At 36.9% G+C, this 23,292-nt stretch overlaps 1 protein-coding gene across 6 annotated transcripts in view; it reads right to left on the reverse strand.

Moving 5' to 3' along the window:
- Bbs4 (Bardet-Biedl syndrome 4) overlaps window positions 1-23,292 on the reverse strand; it is a 68,933-nt gene that overhangs the window by 40,801 nt on the left and 4,840 nt on the right. For 4 of the 6 annotated variants that reach the window (XM_046428094.2, XM_046428095.2, XM_058573752.1 and 1 more), the window contains one exon: window positions 19,708-19,759. In XM_046428094.2, coding sequence (XP_046284050.1) covers window positions 19,708-19,759 — 52 coding nt within the window. Of the gene's footprint in view, window positions 1-16,473; window positions 16,627-19,707; window positions 19,760-23,292 lie in introns of those variants that run through there. The other 2 variants (XM_058573751.1, XM_058573753.1) reach the window with 2 other exon arrangements.

A 23,292-nucleotide genomic window follows, 5' to 3' on the forward strand; every position in this document is an offset into this window, starting at 1 on the left:
TCATCATTTCTAGCAATCAGAGAAATGCAAATTAAAACTCTAAGATACCATCTCACTATCTCATCCAGTAAGAATGGCAGCCATTATGAAGACAAACAACAAGTGCTGGCGAGGATGCGGAGGGAAAAAGGAACACTCATACATTGCTAGTGGGACTGCAAATTGGAAAGCAGTATGGAGATTCCTTGGAAAGCTATTCCTCTTCTTGGACTACACCCAAAGGACCTAAAAACAGCATACTACAGGGACACAGCCACATCAATGTTTATAATAGCACAATTCACAATAGCTAGACTGTGGAGCCAACCTAGATGTCCTTCAGTGGATGAATAGATAAAAAAATGTGGCATTTATATACAATGGAATATTACTCAGCCCTAAAAAAGAATAAGATCATGGCATTTTCAGGAAAATGGATGGCATTAGAGAAGATTATACTAAGTGAAGTTAGCCAATCCCAAAAAAACAAATGCCGAATTCTCTGATGTAAGGGGAGGTGACTTAAAATGGGGTAGGGAGGGAGAGCATGGGAGGAAGATTGCCTCTAGATAGAGAATAGGGGTGGAGGGGAAAGGGAGGGAGAAGGGGAATAGCATGGATGGTGGAAGGAGACCCTCATCATTATACAAAATACATGTATGAAGATGTGAATTTGGTGTCAAGATACCTTATATACAATCAGAGATATGATAAATTGTGGTATAAAGATGTATTAAGAATTGTAATGCAAAAAAAAAGAATAAGAGCTCATGTATAGTGGCATAATTTGGAATGAACATACTTTATACACAGTTATGAAAAATTGTGCTGTGAATGGATAATTATGATTGTAATACATTCCACTATTGTCATGTATATAAGAAATAAAACAAATAAATAATAAAAACCTCCAAAATATTTCATCATCCCAAACAGAAAATCTGTACCCATTAAATAATATCATTTTATTTTACTCAGTATCCTGTTTTCAAGGTTCATGGCCACATTGTAACATTTCAGAATTTAATGTTTTTAAAATTTGTTCTAATTAGTTATACATGACAGTAGAATGCATTTTGACACATCATACATGATTGGAGTATAATTTCTCATTTTTCTGTTTGTACATGATATAGAATCACACTGGTTGTGTAATCATATATGAACATAGGGTAATGATGTCCAATTCATTCTACTATCTTTCCTATCCCTGTACCCCCTCCCCTCCCTTCACTCCCCTCTACCTAATCCACAGTACCTCTGTTTTTCCCTACCCTCCCCCTACATTGTGAATTAGCATCCACCAATCAGAGAAAATATTTGGCCTTTGTTTTTTTGGGATGGGTTTATTTCACTTAGTAAGATATTCTCCAGTTCCATCCATTTACCTGCAAATGTCATAATTTCATTCTTTATGGGAGAGTAATATTCTTTTGTGTAATATACCACATTTTCTTTATCCATTCATCTGTTGAAGGGCATCTAGGTTGGTTCCATAGTTTGGCTATTGTGAATTGAGCTGCTGTAAACACTGATGTGTCTGTATCACTATAATATGTTGATTTTTAAGTTCATTAGGTATAAAGTGAGGAGTGGGATAGCTGGGTCCAATGGTGGTTCCATTCCAAGTTTTTCTGAGGAATCTGCATACTGCTTTCTTTAATGTTTGCACCAATTTGCAGTCCCACCAGCAATGTATGATTGTACCTTTTCCCTCATATCCTTGCCAACATTTATTATTGCTTGTTTTCTTGATAATTGCCATTCTGACAGGAGTGAGATGAAATCTTAGAGTAGTTTTGATTTGCATTTCTCTAATTGCTAGACGTGTTGAATATTTTTTCATATATTTGTTGAGCAGTCATATTTCTTATTCTGTGAAGTGTCTGTTCAGTTCCTTAGCCCATTTATTGATTTGGATTATTTGAAGGGTTTTTTTGTTTTTGTTTTTGTTTTGGTATTGAGTTTTTGAGTTCTTTATGTATCCTGGAGATTAATGCTCTATCTGAGGTACATGAGATAGAGATTCTCTCCCATTCTGTAGGCTCTCTTTTCACGTTATTGATTGGTTTCCTTTGCTGAAAGGAAAGTTTTTAGTTTGAATCCATCCCATTTATTAATTCTTGATTTTACTTCTTACACTTTAGGAGTCTTGTTAAGTCAATTCCTGAGCTCACATGGTAAAGATTTGGGCCTACATTTTCTTCTAGTAGGTGAAGGGTCTCTTGTCTAATGCCTAGGTCCTTGAGTTTTGTGCAGGGTGAGAGATAAGGGTTCAATTTCATTCTGCTACATATGGTTTTCCAGTTTTCCCAGCACCATTTGAAGAGGCTGTCTTTTCTCCAATGAATGTTGTTGGTGCCTTTGTCTAGAAAACTCCATTTATGGGGTTTGTTTCTGTGTATTCTATTCTGTACCATTGATATACAAGTCTGTTTTGGTGCCAATACCATACTGCTTTCGTTACTGTGGCTCAGTAGTATAGTTTAAGTTCTGATATTATGATGCCTCCTGCTTCACTTTTCTTGCTATTAGATTGCTTTGGCTATTCTGGGTCTCTTATTTTTCCAATTGAATTTTGTGATTGCTTTTTCTATTTCTATGAAGAATGTCATTGGGATTTTAATAGGAGTTGCATTAAATCTGTATAAAATGCTTTTGGTGGTATGACCATTTTGCAATATTAATTTAGCCTATCCAAGAGCATGGGAAATCTTTCCCTCTCCTAAGGTCTTATTTCTTTTTTTTTTTTTTTTCATATGTATTTTTTATAATAATAAAAATAAATAAAATACCTTTATTTTATTTATTTTGTATGTGGTGCTGAGGATCAAACCCAGGGCCTCGCATGTGACTAGGCAAGCGCTGTACCGCTGAGCTACAACCCCAGCCCCCTTATTTCTTTCTTTAGTATTCTGTAGTTTTCATTGTAGAGGTTTTTCACCTCTTTTGTTAGATTGATTCCCAAGTATTTATTTTATTTTGAGAATGTTGTGAGTGGGGTAGTGCTCCTAATTTCTCTGTCAGTGGATTCATCACTGTTGTATAGGAATGCGTTTGATTTATGGGGGTTGATTGTATATCCTCCTACTTTGCTGAATTAATTTATTCTAGACATTTTCTGGTGGAATTTTTGGGATCTTCTAAATATAGAATCATTTTGTTGGCAAAATAGTGATAGTTTAGGATCTTCATTTTTTAAGGATAAATAATATTCTATGTATATACCACATTTTGTTTATCAGTTTTTTGTTGACGGACATTTGGGTTGTTTTCTATATTTTTATGTGTCAGTAATTTTTAAGGAATTTAAAGGTTGTGGATATTGGGAATATTATAGATATTCTGCAAATATGTCATTTCCTATATCTTATTTAACATTTTTATCAACAGATTATATATGTTTCATTCCTAAATTTATTTTATATAGACATGCTTTTTTTTGTTGGTTCTTTTTAATTATATATGACAGTAGAATCTGTTTTGACATAATTATACAAGCATGGAAGTATCTTGTTTGGTTTCATTACTTTTTCCCCATGATTTGGTTCTTGTATATACAAAATTGTAGAGTTACTTAATTTATTTATTATCTCATTCAATCTGCAGTCCATGCGAAACTGTTCCCACAGTGTCTTCAAAACACACTAATTCAAAACTCACTAATTCTAGTGAGTGACTCTTTCGTTTGCTTTAAAAAAAAAAAAAGAAAGAAAGAAATTTTAAGTTGTAGATGGACAAATACCTTTATTTTGTTTTTTATTTTATTTTTATGTGGTGCTGAGGATTGGACCTAGGGCCCAATCTGATAGTCAGTATATAGTTAATGCTATAGTATCCCTTGAAGATGCGGGTAGGATTTCCCCTTCCTCTACTGTTTTCTCTTTGTTTTGCACCATATAAAGTCTAATCTGGGACAGAAAAGATCCATTTATAGGACATATCAGGGCACATACAGGATTGCCTGGAGTCCTTAGTTTGGGCAATGATTTAGCAGATAAAACTGCACATGACATACATATTTTTTCTACGCTAGAAGAAGCTACAAATTTTCATAAATCCTTCCATGTCAATGCAAATACTTTTAAAAAGCGTTTTAAAATAACTAAGGAACAAGCTAGACAAATAATAAAACAATGTCAAAATTGTGTGACCTTTTTACCACAAGTTAATCTTGGAGTCAATCCTAGAGGACTGATACCTAACCATATTTGGCAGATGGACGTCACACACTTGCCAGAATTTGGAAAATTAAAATATTTGCATGTTACAGTTGATACTTCTTCCGGATTTTTGATGGGCTCCCTTCATGCCGGAGAAAAAACTAAAGATATTATAGCTCACTGCTTACAAAATTTTGCCACTGTGGGCGTTCCAAAACAGTTAAAAACAGATAATGGCCCTGGTTATACTTCTACCTCTTTTAAACAATTTTGCTCATCATTTGGCATTACTCATATAACAGGAATCCCATACAATCCACAGGGACAAGGCATAGTTGAAAGAGCTCATCAAACTATTAAAATGTACTTATTAAAACAAAAAGAGGGAATTGGGAAGGGGTATATATCCCCCAAAGATAAACTTAAAATAAACCTTTTTACTCTAAACTTTTAAAATTTGGATTCATCAGGGCTTAGTGCTGCGGAAAGGCATATGTGTCCAAAAAATGTACATAAGCCCAAGGTACTTTGGAAGGATATTCTAACAGGACAATGGAAAGGTCCTGACCCAGTGATTGTCTAGAGTCAGGGGTCTGTTTGTGTGTTTCCACAGGGAGAACAGCAGCCGATTTGGATTCCAGAGAGATTAACTAAAATCCTGACCCAGTGATTGTCTGGAGTCGGAGGTCTGTTTGTGTGTTTCCACAGTGAGAACAGCAGCCGATTTGGATTCCAGAGAGATTGCTTTCTTTTAGTGCCTGCTGGAATGTTACATAATTTTTTCTTTAGCCATCATTGCCAGAATTCCTATCTTCATCCCAGTGCCGGTGAAGACAAAGATAAAACCAAACTATAGCTTCTGCTATTAATGGATTTCTCTGCTTTCAACTGCTTGTAGAACTTGGCTGGACTATGTATCACTTGTATGCATTGTGAACTATCTGTTGGTGCAGCGACTTGTGGTAGTGCTGGGGTATTTTTGCTGATGATGTCATCAGTGGTACAATTTTTCCAAAAGGAGCCATCAGTTGGCTTGGTGTCGTTGCATTTTGTATCCTCCTCCCTTCTGTTTGTGATGGTCGTTCAGCTAAAATTTGGGGGCCAACAGAGGTGAGGCAAAGAACCTCACCCCCCCACACACTGGTACAAAGGCCTATCCACAGGTGTGGCTATATGCTGGACCGGCAGTCAATGACAGGTAAGATCCAATTGCAATGGTACCAACCTAAGACAGGAGGCTGATGCCTTGAGGTCAGCTCATCCGATGACGGGTAAGGACCATATGTAGTATTGGACAACCTAAGACAGGCACGGTCCCTAAGCCCCATGCTTGTTGTTTAATTAAACAGAGAGGGGGAGATGTTGAGAGCGGAAGCAGCCCCAGCAAACTTCCAGCTGATTGGCTCCTCTGCGGTGACGCTCATTGGACTGTTTCCCTGCCCTTTCAGACCATGGAGCTGTTCATTGAGGGACTCTTTTGACTCCGCCCACGAGACCTGGAAGTCTACCTCAAGAGCTGAAAATGACCTGGAAGTTCGGGTGGAGTGCTGGCCGGAAGTGCCGGTGGTTGCGGTTGGGCTTTCGGGGAATTCCTGGAGAGCTCAGAGCTCCTGTGGTGCGGTGTGGGTGCTAAAAGTAAAGTTTGTTTCTGCTTGACAAGTGGCTCATGAATTGTGCCCAGCCAGACTGCAGCACATGAGACAGATATAAATCTAACAAAACTATGTGCACAATCACTGTTGAAAACTACAAAATGCTGATGAAATAAGTCAAAGTAAATTTACATCAATTAAGAGAGATATCATGTTCATGAACGTAAAAACCAAGTATTGTTAAGATGCCAATTCTCCCCAAATTGATCTATACAATTATTACAAAATTTTCAGAGGCTGCAATATAGAAATCAAAAAGATGATTCTAAAGAGTGATATGAAAGGCAAATTAGAATAGCAAAAACTATTTTTAAAATGGAAAAAATAAACCTGATTTCAACACTTAAATGTCCTATAATCAGTAGATTTTTAACAAATAGGTAAACATAAATATACAATGGAAGTTATAAAAAGTACAAAAATAAATCCACAATTATATGGTCACCTGATTTTCAACAAGGCTATTAAGTCAAATTGATGAAGAAAGGATACTCTTTTTATTAGTGTTATAAGAGTACAACAAAAGGAAACCTCAACCTACACTACACACCATATACAAAAATTAACTCAAAATGGGTCATACAAAAATAAAATAAAAAATGGGTATTAGACTCAAATATAAAGAAAACATGAGACAATCTTATGACCTGTGGTAGGCAAACATTTCTTAGATATTATGCTAAAAGCATGATTTATAAAAGAAAAAACTAGTAAATGCCTTCCATCAAAACTCAAAACATCTGTTCTTTGAAAAATAGTGGAAAAAAGCCATAGACTATGATAAAATATATGTAAATCACTTATCTCATAAAGATGAAAATAATATATTTCCAGAATATATAAAGAACTCTGAACATTTAATATTAAGAAAACAACTCCCTCCTTTTTTTTTTTTTTTTTTTTTTTTTTGAGATAGGGTCTTGCTGTATTACCCAGGCTCTCCTCAAACAATCCTCCCACCTCAGTTTCCAAAGCACACCCCATCACAACTGGCTCCAATTTTTTTCAACTGGGCAAATGATTTTGACTCTTCACTGAAGATATAAAACTTGCAAATAAGCATATGACAAGATGTTCAACATCAATTAAGAAAATGCATATTAAAACAAGGAGACACTGTTTTATATCCACTAGAATGGCTTTTTTTAAAATACTGACATTCATTCCACCCTGCCTCCCACCAGGAGTAGGGGCTTCTGCCTGAGGCAGAAGAATCTCTTGAGCCTAGAAGTTTGATATCATCCTGCATAACACAACAAGCCTTCAGAACAACAATAAAATTGCTGACAATACAATGTGCTAATAAGGATGTTGAGAAAGCAGAACTCTTATGTATTGCAGGAAGAAATACAAAGTGGTATAACTACTTTGGAAAAAGTTTGACAATTTCTAATAACATTAAATACATGCTCACAATACTATCTAGCAATCCAATTCCAAGGTAAGTATACAAGTGAAAGGAAAACTTATATTCACACAAAACTTTCTAGGTGAATGCTTACCTAGGAGCTTTATTTTTTTGGTGTTTTTTTTTTCAATATTTTTTTAGTCGTAGATGGACATGATACCTTTATTTAATTAATTTACTTTTATGTGGTGCTGAGGACTGACACAGTGCTTCACACATGTGAGGCGAGCACTCTACTACTAAGTCACAACCCCAGCCCATAGGAGCTTTATTTGTAATAGCCACAAAGTTCAACTGAATAAACTGTGAAATATGCTTACAGGTGAATACTACTTATTAATACAAAGAAACTCAAACATACAACCCATTAATAAATCTCAAAAACATCATATCAGGCTTTAAAAGATATGCAAAAGGTTATATATGATTCTGTTTATCAGGCATTCTGGAAAAGGCAGAACCATTGGAAGTAAAAATTAGATCAATGATTGCTGGCAACTGGGAGTGGAAATAGTTTACTACAAAGTCAAAGTGAATTTCAGGGATTGGGGCAAGTGATTAAACTTTTATCTTTTTTTGAGGGCAGGGGGTGATTCAACCCAGAGGTACTTACCACTGAGCTACATCTTAGCTTTTCTAATTTTTTATTTTGATGCTTAGGACATCACTAAATTGTTTAGGCTGGCCTCAAACTTTCAATCATCCTGCTTCAGCCTCTCAAATAGCTGGGATTACAAGTATGAGCAACAGTTCCAGGCTAAACTTTTATATCTTGATTGTGGTGGTGGTGGTGTGATGGTTACATGACTATTTTCATTTGTCCAAATTTCCAGAACCTTGTACTAAAAAAAGGTGAATTGGGTCGGAGGATGTAGACCAGTGGTAGAGTGCTTGTCTAGCTTATATGAGTCCCTCCCTGGGTTTGATCCAAAAGGGAAAAAAAAAAAAAAAAGTGAATTTTATTGTTTGTAAACTATACACACTGATTATCATGCAAACAGTAGTCAAAACAAAAGTGGCATAGCTTTATTATCAGACAAGCTAGAATTGTGAGGGATTAGAGAGAGATATTAAATAATAAGAGGGTCAATGCACCAAGAAGTCCAACAGTCCTGAATGTATTTTAATGATTTACCATACACAAAGCAAACACTGATAAGATTGAAAGTAGAAAAAGACAAATCTATAATTACATCTGTGAAAGGTAGTATCTATATAAAAACATTAATAACTATAAGTATATAAAACACAACCAACCAATTTGACCAAATTGACATAAAATACTTCATCCAATAAAAGCAATATAAACATTAAACATTCTTTTTTCAGGGGGCGGGGGAGACACTGGGGACTAAACTCAGGGGCACTTGGCCTCTGAGTCACATTCCCATTTTATTTAGCGATGGGTCTCACTGGGTTGCTAAGCACCTTGCCATTGCTGAGGCTAGCTTTGAACTCACGATCCTCCTGGGTCAGCCGGTCAGCCTCCAGAGCTGCTGGGATTACAGGCGTGCACCACCACACCCAGCAAAAATAAACATTCTTTTAAAGTCATGTGGAACATTCATCAACTCTGGCTATATTGTGGGCCATACTATAAGCCATAAAAAGAATCTTCTCTACCCACAACAGAATTAAACTATAAGCTAATAATAAAAGCATATCTGGAAAATCCACAAATAAAAGGAAATTAAATAATACCTTTCTTTTTTTTTTTTTTTTGGTACAAGGGATAGAAGGGTACTTTACCAGTGAGCCACATCCCCAGCCCTTTTGTATATTTTCTTTAAAGACAGGGTCTTGTTGAGTTGCTTAGGGCCTTACTAAGTTGCTGAGGCTGGCTTTGAACTCAAGATCCTCCGGCATCAGCCTCCGAAGCCAATGGGATTACAGGCGTAAACCACTGCACCTAGCTCTCTTTTAAAAAAATAACAATAATAATATTTATTTTCTAGTTGTAGGTGGACACAATATCTTTATTTTATTTTATTTTTTTATGTGGTGCTGAGGATCGAACCCAGTGCCTCACACATGCTATGCAAGCGCTCTACTACAACACCAACCCTAGCCAACTTTAGTAGTGCATGTGCCAAAGGAAAAGTCACAAAGAAAAAATTTTAAATATTCAGACCTGTATAACACTTTAAAAACAACATATGAAATGTACATGAAGCAGTTAAGCAATGCTTAGAGAGAAATATATAGCAATAACTGCTTAGAAAAGAAGATCTCAAAGTTTCTGCCATAAGAAATTGCAAAACCGAACATCAAAATAAAAGTTAGGGTTGGGGCTGGGCATGTTGGCACACACCCATAATCCCAGCAGCTCAGGTGGCTGAGGCAGGAGGATCGAGAGTTCAAAGCCAGCTTCAGGGAAAGCAAGGCACTAAGCAACTCAGTGAGACCCTGTCTCTAAATAAAATATAAAATAGGGCTGGGGATGTGTCTCAGTGGGTAACTTGCCCCTGAGTTCAATCCTCAGTACCAAAAAACAAATTAGGGTTGGGCATGGTGGCACATGCCTGTAATCCTAGCAATGTGGGAGGCTGAGGCAGGAGGATTGCAAGTTCAAGGCCAGCCTTAGCAGCTTCGGTAGGCCCTAAGCAACTTAGTTAGACCCTGCCTCAAAATAAAAATATAAAGTGTTGAGAGCCACAGCCGAAGGGGCCCCAGCAAACTTCCAGCTGCCAGCAAACTTCCAGCTGCCGGCTGATGATTGGCTCACACCGGCCCCAGCAACATCTAGCTGATTGGCTCCTCTGCGGTGATGCTCATTGGGCTGTTTCCCTGCCCTTTCAGACCACGGAGCTGCTCATTGGGGGACTTTTTTGGCTCCGCCCACGTGACGCAGCCAATCGGCCTCAAGAGCAGGAGGATTGTGGGAGATTGTGTGGGAGAGAGAGGCTTGGGGAAAGCCGGTGGTGGCAGTTGAGGCTCTGAGGGTTTTTCCTGAGAGGCTGTTTTGTTTGGCGTGTGTGGTTCTAAAAATAAAGTTAGTTTCTTTTGACAAATGGTTCCTGATTGTGCCCAGCCAGACTGCGGCATTTGGTGGCTCGCACGGGGAGCGACTGAGGGTAAGTGAAACTGCTCGCCCCTGAGGGCAGGGCGAGAGGATGGGTAGCCATTTTAAGATTCCTCTTTTATTTTGCTTCACTTTTGTTTTAAGTTGCCTGTCCCTGGAGATGAGTGAGACGGAAGAAAAACCGCTCACATCTGAGGAAAAACTATTTACGTCTGAGGAACAGATAGGGAGAAAGGACGGATGCACATGTCAGGAGGATAGAAAGGCTATAATGACTTTTTGTTGTTCCCTTTTTATTTCATTCTGTCTCGGTTTTGTTTGGCGTCATCTTGTTGGGTTGTATTATAGTAGAAATACGAGATCAGAAATTAGTAAAAAACAAACTGAAAGAGTGTTAAGTAAACTGTTAGAGGAAGGAGGCATCTCAGTAAAATCTAGAACAGTCAGGGCATACGTTGATACAATACAAAAATGTATCCCATGGCTTTTTAAGGAGGAGTTATTAAATATATCACAATGGAACCATCATGGTGAAGATTTAAAAAGAATAGAAAAGAAAAGCCCAGGGACTCTGCCAGTTGGCACATTGCCATTGTGGACATTCGTATCTTGTTTGCTTAGTCCAAAGCCTTCAGTTCAGACAATGGTAGAGGAAGGAGAAGACATAATGATTCAAGGAAAAGAGAAGTTCTCTCAAGTTAGTCAGACAGAGGAAAAGATTCAAGTAAAAGAGAAGGCCTCTCAAGCTAGTCAGACAGAGAAAGAAAGTGTAAAACAGAAAAAGCCATCAGGGGGAAAGTTACAACAGGAGACTGCTACTAACACCTTTCTATCACCAGAGGACGTAAGTGTCCAACTAACAAGGCCACCTCCATATGCTGGGAGGTCCCCAACCCCCGCAGTTGATAGTTGGGATCCTGAGACAAGATCTCAAATATTAACATGCCCTGTATTTGAGGCAGGAGGGCAGCGATTTTACCAAGTTTTAAATTTCAAAACAGTGAAGCAGCTAAAAGAGGCTGTAACAACCTATGGTCCTCAAGCACCCTTCACTGTAAGCATGGTCGAATCCATTAACAACTTGAACATGACGCCAGCAGATTGGGCTAATATGTGTAAAGCTGTGCTAAATGGAGGACAATACCTGTTATGGAAGGTTGCCAATGAGGAATTTTGCAAGGAGACGGCTAGGCGAAATGCAGCAGCTGGTTATCCTCAGAGAAATCTAGATATGTTGTTAGGAAAGGGACCTTATGAGGATCAGCAGCAACAAATTGCATATGATCCTGGCATATACGCACAAATTGCTGCAGATGCAATTAAGGCATGGAAGACTTTACAAGGACATGGAGGTTTACAAGGTCAATTATCTAAGGTAATACAAGGAGCTAATGAACCTTATGCTGAATTTGTAGATAGGCTTATTCAAACAGCTACCAGAGTTTTTGGGAATACAGAACAAGCAATGCCATTACTAAAACACCTGGCTTATGAGCAAGCGAATCATTGGTGCAGAGATATCATTAGACCATGGAAACATGAAGATTTAAACACATATATTAAATTATGTAGAGACATTAATGAACAAGAGCAAGTTGTGGCAGCTGCAGTAAAACAGGCTTTAGATGCCAGAGACATTAATGAACAAGGGCAAATTGTGGCAGCTGCAGTAAAACAGGCTTTAGATGCCAGGCCAAGAACATGCTACAATTGTGAACAAACAGGACATTTTAAAAGGAATTGTCCCATTGGAGGAGGGTTTAACAAAACTAGGTATCAAAGGAGTAGAATACCAGGTATTTGCCCACAGTGCCGTAGAGGGAGACATTGGGCTAATGAATGCCGTTCTCAAACCACCATAGAGGGTACTCCATTATCAAAAAACGAACAAGAACCAGGTGTTTATCCACGATATCGTGGAGAAGGCATCAGGCTCCACTGCCAAAAAATGGACAGGGGGGCCCAATGCTCCGGGGCCCAAAACCACAAATATACGGAGCACTGGAGGAACCCAGCAACCCCATCAGGGTAGTGCCCAGGACACATTGTCCATCAGATCCCTCATCAGACAAACCAGAGGGAGCGCAGGGTTGGACATCTGCGCCTCCGCCAGAGCAGTACTAACTCCAGAGATGGGAGTTCAAATCATTCCCACAGGGGTGAAAGGACCTCTTCCCAAAGGAACAGTAGGCTTATTATTGGGACGCAGCTCTTCTACTCTAAAAGGACTTATGATAAGTCCTGGGGTAATTGATCCCGATTATGAAGGTGAAATAAAAATTATAGCCAGTTCTCCAAAGGGTATATCAGTAATTTCACCAGGAGATAGAATAGCACACTTACTAATAATACCCAGCCTACATGATAAATTTTCCAGTCGTACTGTAGAAAGAGGTTCCAAGGGATTAGGCTCCACAGGTGTAGATTGGGCTATGCTTTCTTTAAATTTAGATTCTCGCCCCATGCTAAAACTAAGTATTCAAGGACATGAATTTAATGGGCTACTGGATACAGGTGCAGACCTTAGCATCATCTCTCGTCAAGAATGGCCAAAACATTGGCCATTACAACAAGCCATTCAAACGCTTCGAGGCCTAGGAGTGGCAACTAATCCCCATAGAAGTGCAATGGTATTAGATTGGAAGGATCCTGAAGGATGTGAAGGAACTATACAGCCACATGTATTGGATCATCTTCCCGTAAATTTATGGGGACGAGATGTCCTAGATCAATTAGGTTTGACATTAACAAATAACATCAACCAAAATTCACCCACTATTATGACTAGACAAGGTTTTAGGAAAGGAAAAAGATTAGAAAAACAAGAACAAGGTATAGCAGCACCAATACAAATAGATCAAGGAACAGACAGACATCGGTTGGATTTTCAGAAAGGGCCACTGAGACAATAAAAATTACTTGGAAATCAGAAAGACCAGTATGGGTTCCTCAGTGGCCCCTGACTAAAGAAAAGATACAAGCAGCCCATGACCTGGTCAAACAACAATTAGCGGAAGGACATATACAACCTTCTGTATCTCCCCATAATACTCCCATTTTTGTCATCAAAAAGAAATCTGGTAAATGGAGATTATTGCAAGATTTAAGAGCCATTAATAATGAGATGGTTATTATGGGACCTGCTCAATCAGGGATTCCTCAGTTGTCTGCTTTGCCAAAAACCTGGTATGTTTTAGTTATAGATATTAAAGATTGGTTTTTTTCAATTCCAATTCATCCTGAGGATAGTCCACGTTTTGCATTTACTATCCCTGCACTGAATCATGAAGGTCCTGATCAGAGATATGAATGGAAAGTACTCCCTCAAGGGATGGCTAACAGCCCAACTATGTGTCAAATTTATGTTAACAAAGTAATCCAGACACTTAGAAATCAAAATCCTGAACTACAAATATTTCACTATATGGATGATGTATTATTAGCACACAAAGATAAAAACACATTGCTAGAATGTTATGCCACACTTACAAACTTATTAAAAAATTATAATCTAGAGATAGCAATAGATAAAGTACAATTAAATTTTCCAATTAATTATTTAGGAGTTCTATTATCCTCAACCATGGTCCATCCACCAAAAATTCAAATACGAGTAGATCAACTCAAATCACTTAATGACTTTCAAAAGTTATTAGGAGACATAAATTGGATAAGGCCTTATTTAGGTATACCAACAGGAGAGTTGGGACCTTTATTTGATATCCTAAAAGGTCCATCAGATCCAAATTCACCCCGAATGTTAACGCCTGAAGCATGAAAGGCATTAAAAATCATTGAAACATATATGGAAAATATGCGTTTGGATAGAATTGATATAAGTTTGCCTTTATTATTTATTGTACTACCAACAAAAAATATTCCTACAGGAGTATTTTGGCAAGAAGGTCCATTATTATGGATACATTTATCTTATTCTCCTAACACTATTCTTACTAGGTATCCTGAGGCTGTAGGACAATTAATACTCAAAGGAATAAAAGCAGCAAAGGGAGTGTTTGGAATTTCTCCCAATAAAATTATTACTCCATATACTATGAATCAAATCGATGAGTTAGCTAATGAGTTAAATACTTGGGCAATAATCATGTGCAAATCTAATGTTTCATTTGATAAACACTTACCATCTAATCCTTTATTGTCTTTTTGGTCATTGCATCCTGTAATTTTTCCAAAAATGACAAGAAAAACACCTATCATGAATGCTCCAAATATATTCACTGATGGGTCAAATAATGGTACACCAGCAGTAGTTACCCCTGATCAAACTTTTACATTTTTAGTACCCAAACAATCAGCTCAAAAGGTAGAGCTTAATGCAGTTTTACAAGCTTTTGTGATGTTTAAAGATTCTGTATTTAATTTATTTTCTGATAGTCAGTATGTAGTTAATGCTATAGTATCTCTTGAAGATGCTGGTAGGATTTCCCCTTCTTCTACTGTTTTCTCTTTGCTTTCCACTATACAAAGTCTAATCTGGGACAGAAAAGATCCATTCTTTATAGGACATATCAGGGCACATACAGGATTGCCTGGAGCCCTTAGTTTGGGCAATGATTTAGCAGATAAAACTGCACATGACATACATATTTTCTCTACACTAGAAGAAGCTATAAATTTTCATAAAAAGTTCCATGTCAATGCTAATACTTTACAAAAGCGCTTTAAAATAACTAAGGAACAAGCTAGACAAATAATAAAACAATGTCAAAATTGTGTGACCTTTTTACCACAAGTTAATCTTGGAGTCAATCCTAGAGGATTGATACCTAACCATATTTGGCAGATGGACGTCACACACTTGCCAGAATTTGGAAAATTAAAATATTTGCATGTTACAGTTGATACTTCTGAATTTTTGATGGGCTCCCTTCATGCCGGAGAAAAAACTAAAGATGTTATAGCTCATTGCTTACAAAATTTTGCCACTGTGGGTGTTCCAAAACAGTTAAAAACAGATAATGCCCCTGGTTATTCTTCTACCTCTTTTAAACAATTTTGCTCATCATTTGGCATTACTCATATAACAGGAATCCCATACAATCCACAGGGACAAGGCATAGTTGAAAGAGCTCATCAAACTATTAAAATGTACTTATTAAAGCAAAAAGAAGGAATTGGGAAGGGGTATATATTCCCCAAAGATAAACTTAAAATAACCCTTTTTACTCTAAACTTTTTAAATTTGGATTCATCAGGACTTAGTGCTGCGGAAAGGCATATGTGTCCAAAAAATGTGCATAAGCCCAAGGTACTTTGGAAGGATATTCTAACAGGACAATGGAAAGGTCCTGACCCAGTAATTGTCTGGAGTCGAGGGTCTGTTTGTGTGTTTCCACAGGGAGAACAGCAGCCGATTTGGATTCCAGAGAGATTAACCAAGGTCCTGACCCAGTGATTGTCTGGAGTCGGGGGTCTGTTTATGTGTTTCCACAGGGAGAACAGCAGCCGATTTGGATTCCAGAAAGATTAACTAAAGCGATTTCTACAGACCAAAAAGAAGATGATTTGGCTCAAATCCATAACAACTGATATCCAAAACTCCAGTTTGGCTATTCTTACATCTGCAACAGAACCAGGATGCTTTTTTCAATATCTATTTTATTATTGCCCTTTGCCATATCATGAAGTTCTATTTTGTTTTTTGAGCTCATACAGACCTAGGTTAATGTTTTGCTGATCCGTTCTATTTTTTGACTATAGAGTTTTTAAACATTGCAATGGAGATTTCACCTGTAAAAAGTTATAAGGCCTTTACTATAATGTTATGTGTTGTATGTATTCTATTATGTGTGCACACTTGTGTTTTGTGTTATATGTTTGAATGTACGTATGTCCATATATCATATATGATGAGTGCTCATGATAAAATGGATCCAAATATTTTTTTTTCACGTGATTTATATGGTTTAATTTAAATTGGGTAAACAACTGTTGAGGATTGTTTTTATATGTAAACAAAAAAGAAGGTTAACAGATCTGTTTGTTTACTTTCACCTTTCCTTTTCATTATATTTAATAATTCTCTTAAAGATAATGTAAATTGTTAAGAAAATTGTTTTCTTTTAGTGCCTTCTGTAATGTTACATAATTTTTTCTTTAGCCATTATTGCCAGAATTCCTATCTTCATCCCAGTGCTGGTGAAGTCAAAGATAAAACCAATCTACAGCTTCTACAATAGCCATCACTGAACTGCTTGCAGAACTTGCCTGGACACATTGTGAGCTCACCTGTATGCATTGTGATCTATCTGTTGGTGCAGCGACTTGTGGTAGTGTTGGGGTATTTTTGCTGATGATGTCATTGGTGGTACAATTTTTCCAAAAGAAGCTGTCAATTGGCTTGGTGTATCTTCCTCCCTTCTGCTTGTCATGATCGTCCAGCTAAAATTTGGGGGCCAACAGAGGTGAGGCAAAGAACCTCACCCCCCACTGGTACAAAGACCTCTCCACAGGTGTGGCTGTATACTGGACCGGTAGTCAGTGAGGGGTAAGATCCAATTGCAATGGTACCAACCTAAGGACCATATGTACTATTGGACAACCTAAGGCAGGCACGGTCCCTAAGCCACATGCTTGTTGTTTAAACAGAGAGGGGGAGATGTTGAGAGCCACAGCCGAAGGGGCCCCAGCAAACTTCCAGCTGCCAGCAACCAGCTGCCGGCTGATGATTGGCTCACAGCGGCCCCAGCAACATCTAGCTGATTGGCTCCTCTGCGGTGATGCTCATTGGCCTATTTCCCTGCCCTTTCAGACCACGGAGCTGCTCATTGGGGGACTTTTTTGGCTCCGCCCACGTGACCCAGCCAATCGGCCTGAAGAGCAGGAGGATTGTGGGAGGTGGAGAGAAGCTTGTGGGGGAGAGAGAGGCTTGTGGAAAGCCGGTGGTGGCAGTTGAGGCTCTGAGGGTTTTTCCTGAGAGGCTGTTTTGTTTGGCGTGTGTGGTTCTAAAAATAAAGTTAGTTTCTTTTGACAAGTGGCTCCTGATTGTGCCCAGCCAGACTGCGGCAAAATACTATAATGTTATGTGTTGTATGTATTCTATTATGTGTGCACACTTGTGTTTAATAAAATATATTATCTTCCAGCTATTCTACTTGGCCCAATTCACACTATACCTGGAATATTCTATTTTGTCCTGAACTCTATACTTCCAAGGACACCAAAGTTCGTCAGAGAATGAAGGCCATAAGTCAAAGGAACTATAAACATCTCATATTTTTTTTAAAAAAAGTTGTCACAACTAGAAATATTTAATCTTCAGAAAAAAGACATTGGGAACGTATACTGCACTGTAATTATTTATGTTCTATATGTCCTGAAGACTGTCAATTTCCTAAGGGAAGATTCCATGCTCTGTTTTTAACTTTGTATTTCCAATACCTAAAACATGGTAAGTCCTCAAATATATGAGGGGCTCAAGGAGAAATAAACTAAACTTTAATAACAGAAATCAGAAAGTAGTTATTCTGCAATGGAGAAGGAAGGAAAAACTGATTTAAAAAAAAAAAAAAAACTGAGCCCCATAGCATTATTAAAGGTTTTAGCATTACATACCAAATGTGTCCCTTTCCCCCACCTCCTGCAGCAAAAAAACTTAGTATCTCATTAACCTGAATTAAGCCTAGGCAACTCTTGGCTGGTATACAAGTATCTTCTGTGTCTGGAGTCAATCAAACCATAGGATTTGACTTCAGAGGAAAAATGAATACTGAAAAGTCAATGACAATAAATGCTAACCCCACTTAACTGGCCAAATTACCCTGGTGACTAAAGGAAGTGACACATATCACAATAAGATGATTCTCATATCCAGAAATGGTATAAAGAATATTAGCCTATCCCTGGCACTGGAATAAAAAAAGAATATTAGCAATTACATTCAGTCTTGGCAGAACTACATCTGAATTTCACAAATAATCTAAATTACAGATATATAACTCTTCCAATGAAAGTGGTATTCCTGAAAAACTCTCTCAAAATACATTTCTGAAAGGCAATCATATTTTCCAACAACTTCCATTATAATTCCAAAGAGTGACAGAAATGGCTCTGGTTCGCTAGTGCCTGCCACAGACCCCTCCTGTCCTCTGCCTTAATAAGCCAATTGAAAAGAAACAACAAAAAAAAAATATATATATATAAAACAATGATAGAAATGACCCAAATAAACTAAACAGTTTATTGACAAAATTAACTTTTATACTGTTAGCACATGCTACAAAAGGATAGATAGTCTGGCAGCTATAATTTATGTATTCAGATAAGAACTACAGACAAGATCTAAGCAAGTCATACCCCTTCCACTCTGCCTTGGTTTTCTCACTTAGAATTAATTAACTGAAAAATAGTAGATACATAGATGAACGAATGAGTGCCTTTTCCATAGACAAGTTCAGGTGTTTCTCTAATGCCTGATAAATAGCAGGGCAACCAATCTATCAGACATGGGTAAACAAACATCAATGTCAACTAACAACTGATGTAAACTCTCCTAAAACGTTAAAACTTAACAAATGAAGTAATTCTGTTCCTCTAATAAAATATATATCATCTCTCTCTCAGATTATTAAATGTAGCTCTTTTCAATGTAGGCCTTCATCTAGTTAGGCTTTCCAGACTTAATTTTTTTTCAGTACAGATGCAATTTTTAGAAATTTTTTTCTCTTTCCACATTTTTAGAATATTTTAAAACATCTTTATTGGTGAATTATAATAGGATTCATTTTTGAAATATATGTACCTACATATACCATAATTTGGTCCAGATTCAATTTTTATAAAATCCCACACTTACTTAACATATCCATAAGATTATTTGAAGCCAGATTTGTTTTTTTATTAGCCAATTAATTTAGTTTTTTGCTATAATATTTTTCTTTTCCATATTTTTATTGGTGCATTGTAATTATTCATAATTGTGGGATTTGTTGTTACATATTCATGTACATGATATAATAATATGATTTGGTCAGTATCATTCCCTAGTATTTCCCCTTTTCCTCTCTACCTCCCTCCTCCTTGTCTTTTTCCTCTACTTTAGTATGTACTATACAACTTAACAGAGTGTTGTTTGCACAAGTAGAAAATGAGCACACTCTTACATAATAATCAAACTCCATTTAAATACATTCACAGATCAACAATACCTAGTGAACTCATAAAATAAAAGGTATATATGGCAGAACATTTGCACTATTACTGATGTTTCCTAACACTAATATTTTAAAAGGTTCTAATGCATATAGAATATAAAAAAGAGGGCTAGGGCTGTAGCTCAGTAGTAGCACACTTGCCTGGCATGTGTGAGGCACTGGGTTCAATTCTCAGCACCACATATAAATAAATAAATAAAATAAAGGTCTATCAACAACTTAAAAAAAATTTTAAAAAGAATATAAAAAAGAACCAATAAGACAGAGTAATCTGTGCAAATATACACATATAATGAAATTTAATACAGACCTTTTTTCTGCCTGGGTTTTTGAGATTCAGCAGATGCAGAATATTGAATTTTCTGAAATGAAAGAAGTTATCTATGTTAAAGCACTTAGGATATATTCAAATAACAAGAATAATCAGAAGCTCATCAATCATACAAATAATTCATTAAGTATCAAGTTATACATTTTCTATCCAAACTATAATGCATAATGCCTATTTATAAAATATATTTATAATATACAAAAATATGGTATATAATATATGCATCAATATTTTTAATGTATTAAGTTCTAAAAAACTTCATATTAGTATTCTCCTTCTGATATACTTCTCAGTAATCAAACCAGAAAGGTAATCTCTATTTGATAAAAGGAAGCATATAAGGTCATCTGCACAGAAATTGCCTAGAACTCAATTCTCAGAGGGAGATATAATACTTACACCATAACTTTGTAGAAAATATTCAAATGGATTTTTCTTATACCAATTTTGTTTTATACATGAAATGCCATGTTATAAGCAAAAAAAAAAAAAAGAAAGAAAGAAAGTTTCCTATATATAATAAGAGACTTTAATTCTTAAGTTCTAGATATGCAACAAATCCTGACTAAGTAAAATGAAAAAGAAATCCACACTTGGGTATATTACAAGAAACTGCACCAGAGACAATAAGAAATTCTTAGGGTTGGGGATGTTGCTCAGTGATAGAGCACTTGCCTAGCATGAGGCCCTGGGTTCAATATCTAGCATCTCAAAAAAACAAAACAAACAAACAAAAAACCTTGAAAGCAGCCCAAGAATAAAAATATCACCAGATAACCTACAAAGAAAGGACAAGTAGATTGGCAGCTGTCTACAATCAAAACTGGAAATTGAAACCACACTAATAAATCATAAGAATAATTACTCCAAATGTCAGATACTAAGTAAAATGACTATTAATCTAGATCACACATTAGCAAACCATGCCTGCAAGTCAAATCCAGTGTGTTTTTATATGACCCACAAGCTAAGAGTGGTTTTTTTATTTTAAATGGTTGAAAAAAGTATATTTGGAAATTCCATAAGTCAAATTTCAATGTCTACAAATGAAACTTTATCAGAACACAGCCATACTTCTATGTTTATATATTGAGTAGGGTTTATTTTATACTACAACAATATACTTCAGTGTTTATAACAGATTGTATAGTCCACAAAGCCCAAAATACTACCTGGCCCTTTACCCAGAAAAAGTTTGCCAATCCCTGATCTAGAGTTTTATACCCATCAAAACTTTCAAGATCAAAGGCTTTCAGAATGTTGAAGTTTTTAGACTCTCACTAAACTGTAAGGGATAAACACCGGAAAACAAGAAAATAATTCCAGAATGAAGAAGGGAATAAGCAAAGGAACTGCTAAAATATATGAGTATTTTCAGCATCTTTTTTTAATATTTTTTTTTAGTTGTAGATGGACACAACACTTCTATTCTATTTATTTGTTTATTTATTATTTGGTGCTGAGGATCAAACCCAGTGCCCCACACATGCCAGATGAGTGTGCTGCAACTGAGCCACAACCACAGCCCTATTTTCAGCATCTTGTTAAACAAGGTATAATTTGTGGTGCTGAATTAAAAAAACATCAAGAACTACAAAAAACTAAACAACAAATGGCTTAAATTGTCAGATGGCAATAAGCAGTAAAGCATTTGATGGCCCCTGTATTATTCAGATTTAAGTTTGATTAAACACCTATTTAAAATTTTTTTGGTACTCACTAAAGGAAGGCAACATAAACAATGTACAACAAATGGAATGAGAGGTGCAAAAAGAGAAATAATTCAGAAAGAAAAATAATTCAGCTTGGATTATGGCTCAGCAGTACTCTCCTAGCATGGGCAGGACCTGGGTTGATCCTCAGCACCACATAAAAATAAAGGCATTGTGTTGTGTCCATCTACACCTAAAAAAAAAAAAAGGTGAGGGACTGATAAGGGCTCAAGCCCTTGCCTGGCATGTGTGAGAACTTAGGTTGGATCCCCACTACAAAAACATAAATAAACAAATGGAGGGGAAGGGAAAAAAAAAGAAGGAAGAAAGAAAAGGGGGATAAAATTCTCCAGGATAGATTCTATCAGAATGGATTTTTTTTAATATTTATTTTTTAGGTGTAGATGAACACAACACAATGCCTTTATTTTTATGTGATGCTGAGGGTCAAACCCAGGTCCCTCCAGTGCTAGGTGAGCGCTCTACCCCGCTGAGCCACAATCCCAGCCCCAGAATGGGTTTGTTAAAATATCCAGATGCATGTTATTATAAAGACACATCTAAAACATAAAGACAAAGTAAAAGATGGGAAAAGAATCATCAAGAAAATAGAAACAAAAAGAAAACCACAGTACCAATATTAACCTTAGACAAAACAGACTTTCAGGAAAAAAATTTATCAGAAGAAAGAAACTAGTTCAAATAGATCAAAGACTAAAACAGAAAAGGCAAAAATTTTAAAGCTTTTAAAAAACAGGGTATGGAAGGATTATTTACTATATAAAACAATATATACAAACAAGTAAATTCATCCATATTCAACTATATTAAAATTTAAAACTTCTGGCTGGGGGCAGTGGCCCATGCCAGTAATCTCAGTGGCTCAGAAGGCTGAGGCAAGTTCAAAACCAGCCTCAGCCATTTAGCAAGGCCCTAAGCAACTTGGCGAGACACTGTCTTAAAATAACACATAAAGGGCTGGGGATGTGGTTCAAGCAGTAGTGTGCTCATCTGGCATGCGTGGAACGCTGGGTTCGATCCTCAGCACCACATAAAAATAAAGAGGGCTGGGAATGTGGCTCAAGCCGTAGCCCGCTCGCCTGGCATGCGTGCAGCCCGAGTTCGATCCTCAGCACCACATACAAACAAAGATGTTGTGTCGGCCAAAAACTGAAAAATAAATATTGATAAATATTGAACATTATCTCTCTCTCTCTCTCTCTCTCTCTCTCACACACTCCCCCCAAAAAATAAAATAAAAGATGTTGTGTCCGCCGAAAAACTAAAAAATAAATATTAAAATTCTCTCTCTTAAAAAAAAAAAGATGTTGTGTCCACCGAAAACCAAAAAATAAATATTAAAAAATTTCTCTCTCTCTCAAAAAAAAAAAAAAGACATAAAAAAGGTTGGAGATGGGGCTGGGGTTGTGGTAGTAGAGCACTTGCCTAACACATGTGAGGCACTGAGTTCCATTTTCATCACCACATAAATAAAATAAAGGGTTTTTTTTTTGTTGTTGTTGTTTTGTTTTTTTAAAAAAGCAGGGCTGTGGATGAACCTCAGTGGTAAAGCACCCCTGGGTTCAATCCCCAGTACCGTTCCACAACTCCCTGCCAAATTAGAAACTTCTGAAGCTTGATGCAATAGGATACATAATGGTCCCAGCTACTGTGATGGCTGAAACAGGAGGATTACGAGCTGTAGGTGAGACCTCCATCTCAAAAAAACAGAACAAAAAACGAATTAAGAACTTTTGTTCCACAAAAGGAAAGACTAAGATAGATACATACAGATAGACAGAGATATACAGATATGTTTTTATTCAGGTTCCTTTACTCCAAAGCCCTCAAT

This window comes from Marmota monax, unplaced genomic scaffold (assembly GCF_021218885.2).
Source record: "Marmota monax isolate L192 unplaced genomic scaffold, Marmota_monax_Labrador192_F-V1.1 WCK01_AAM20220418_F8-fsc00111, whole genome shotgun sequence".
Lineage (NCBI taxonomy): Eukaryota > Metazoa > Chordata > Mammalia > Rodentia > Sciuridae > Marmota > Marmota monax.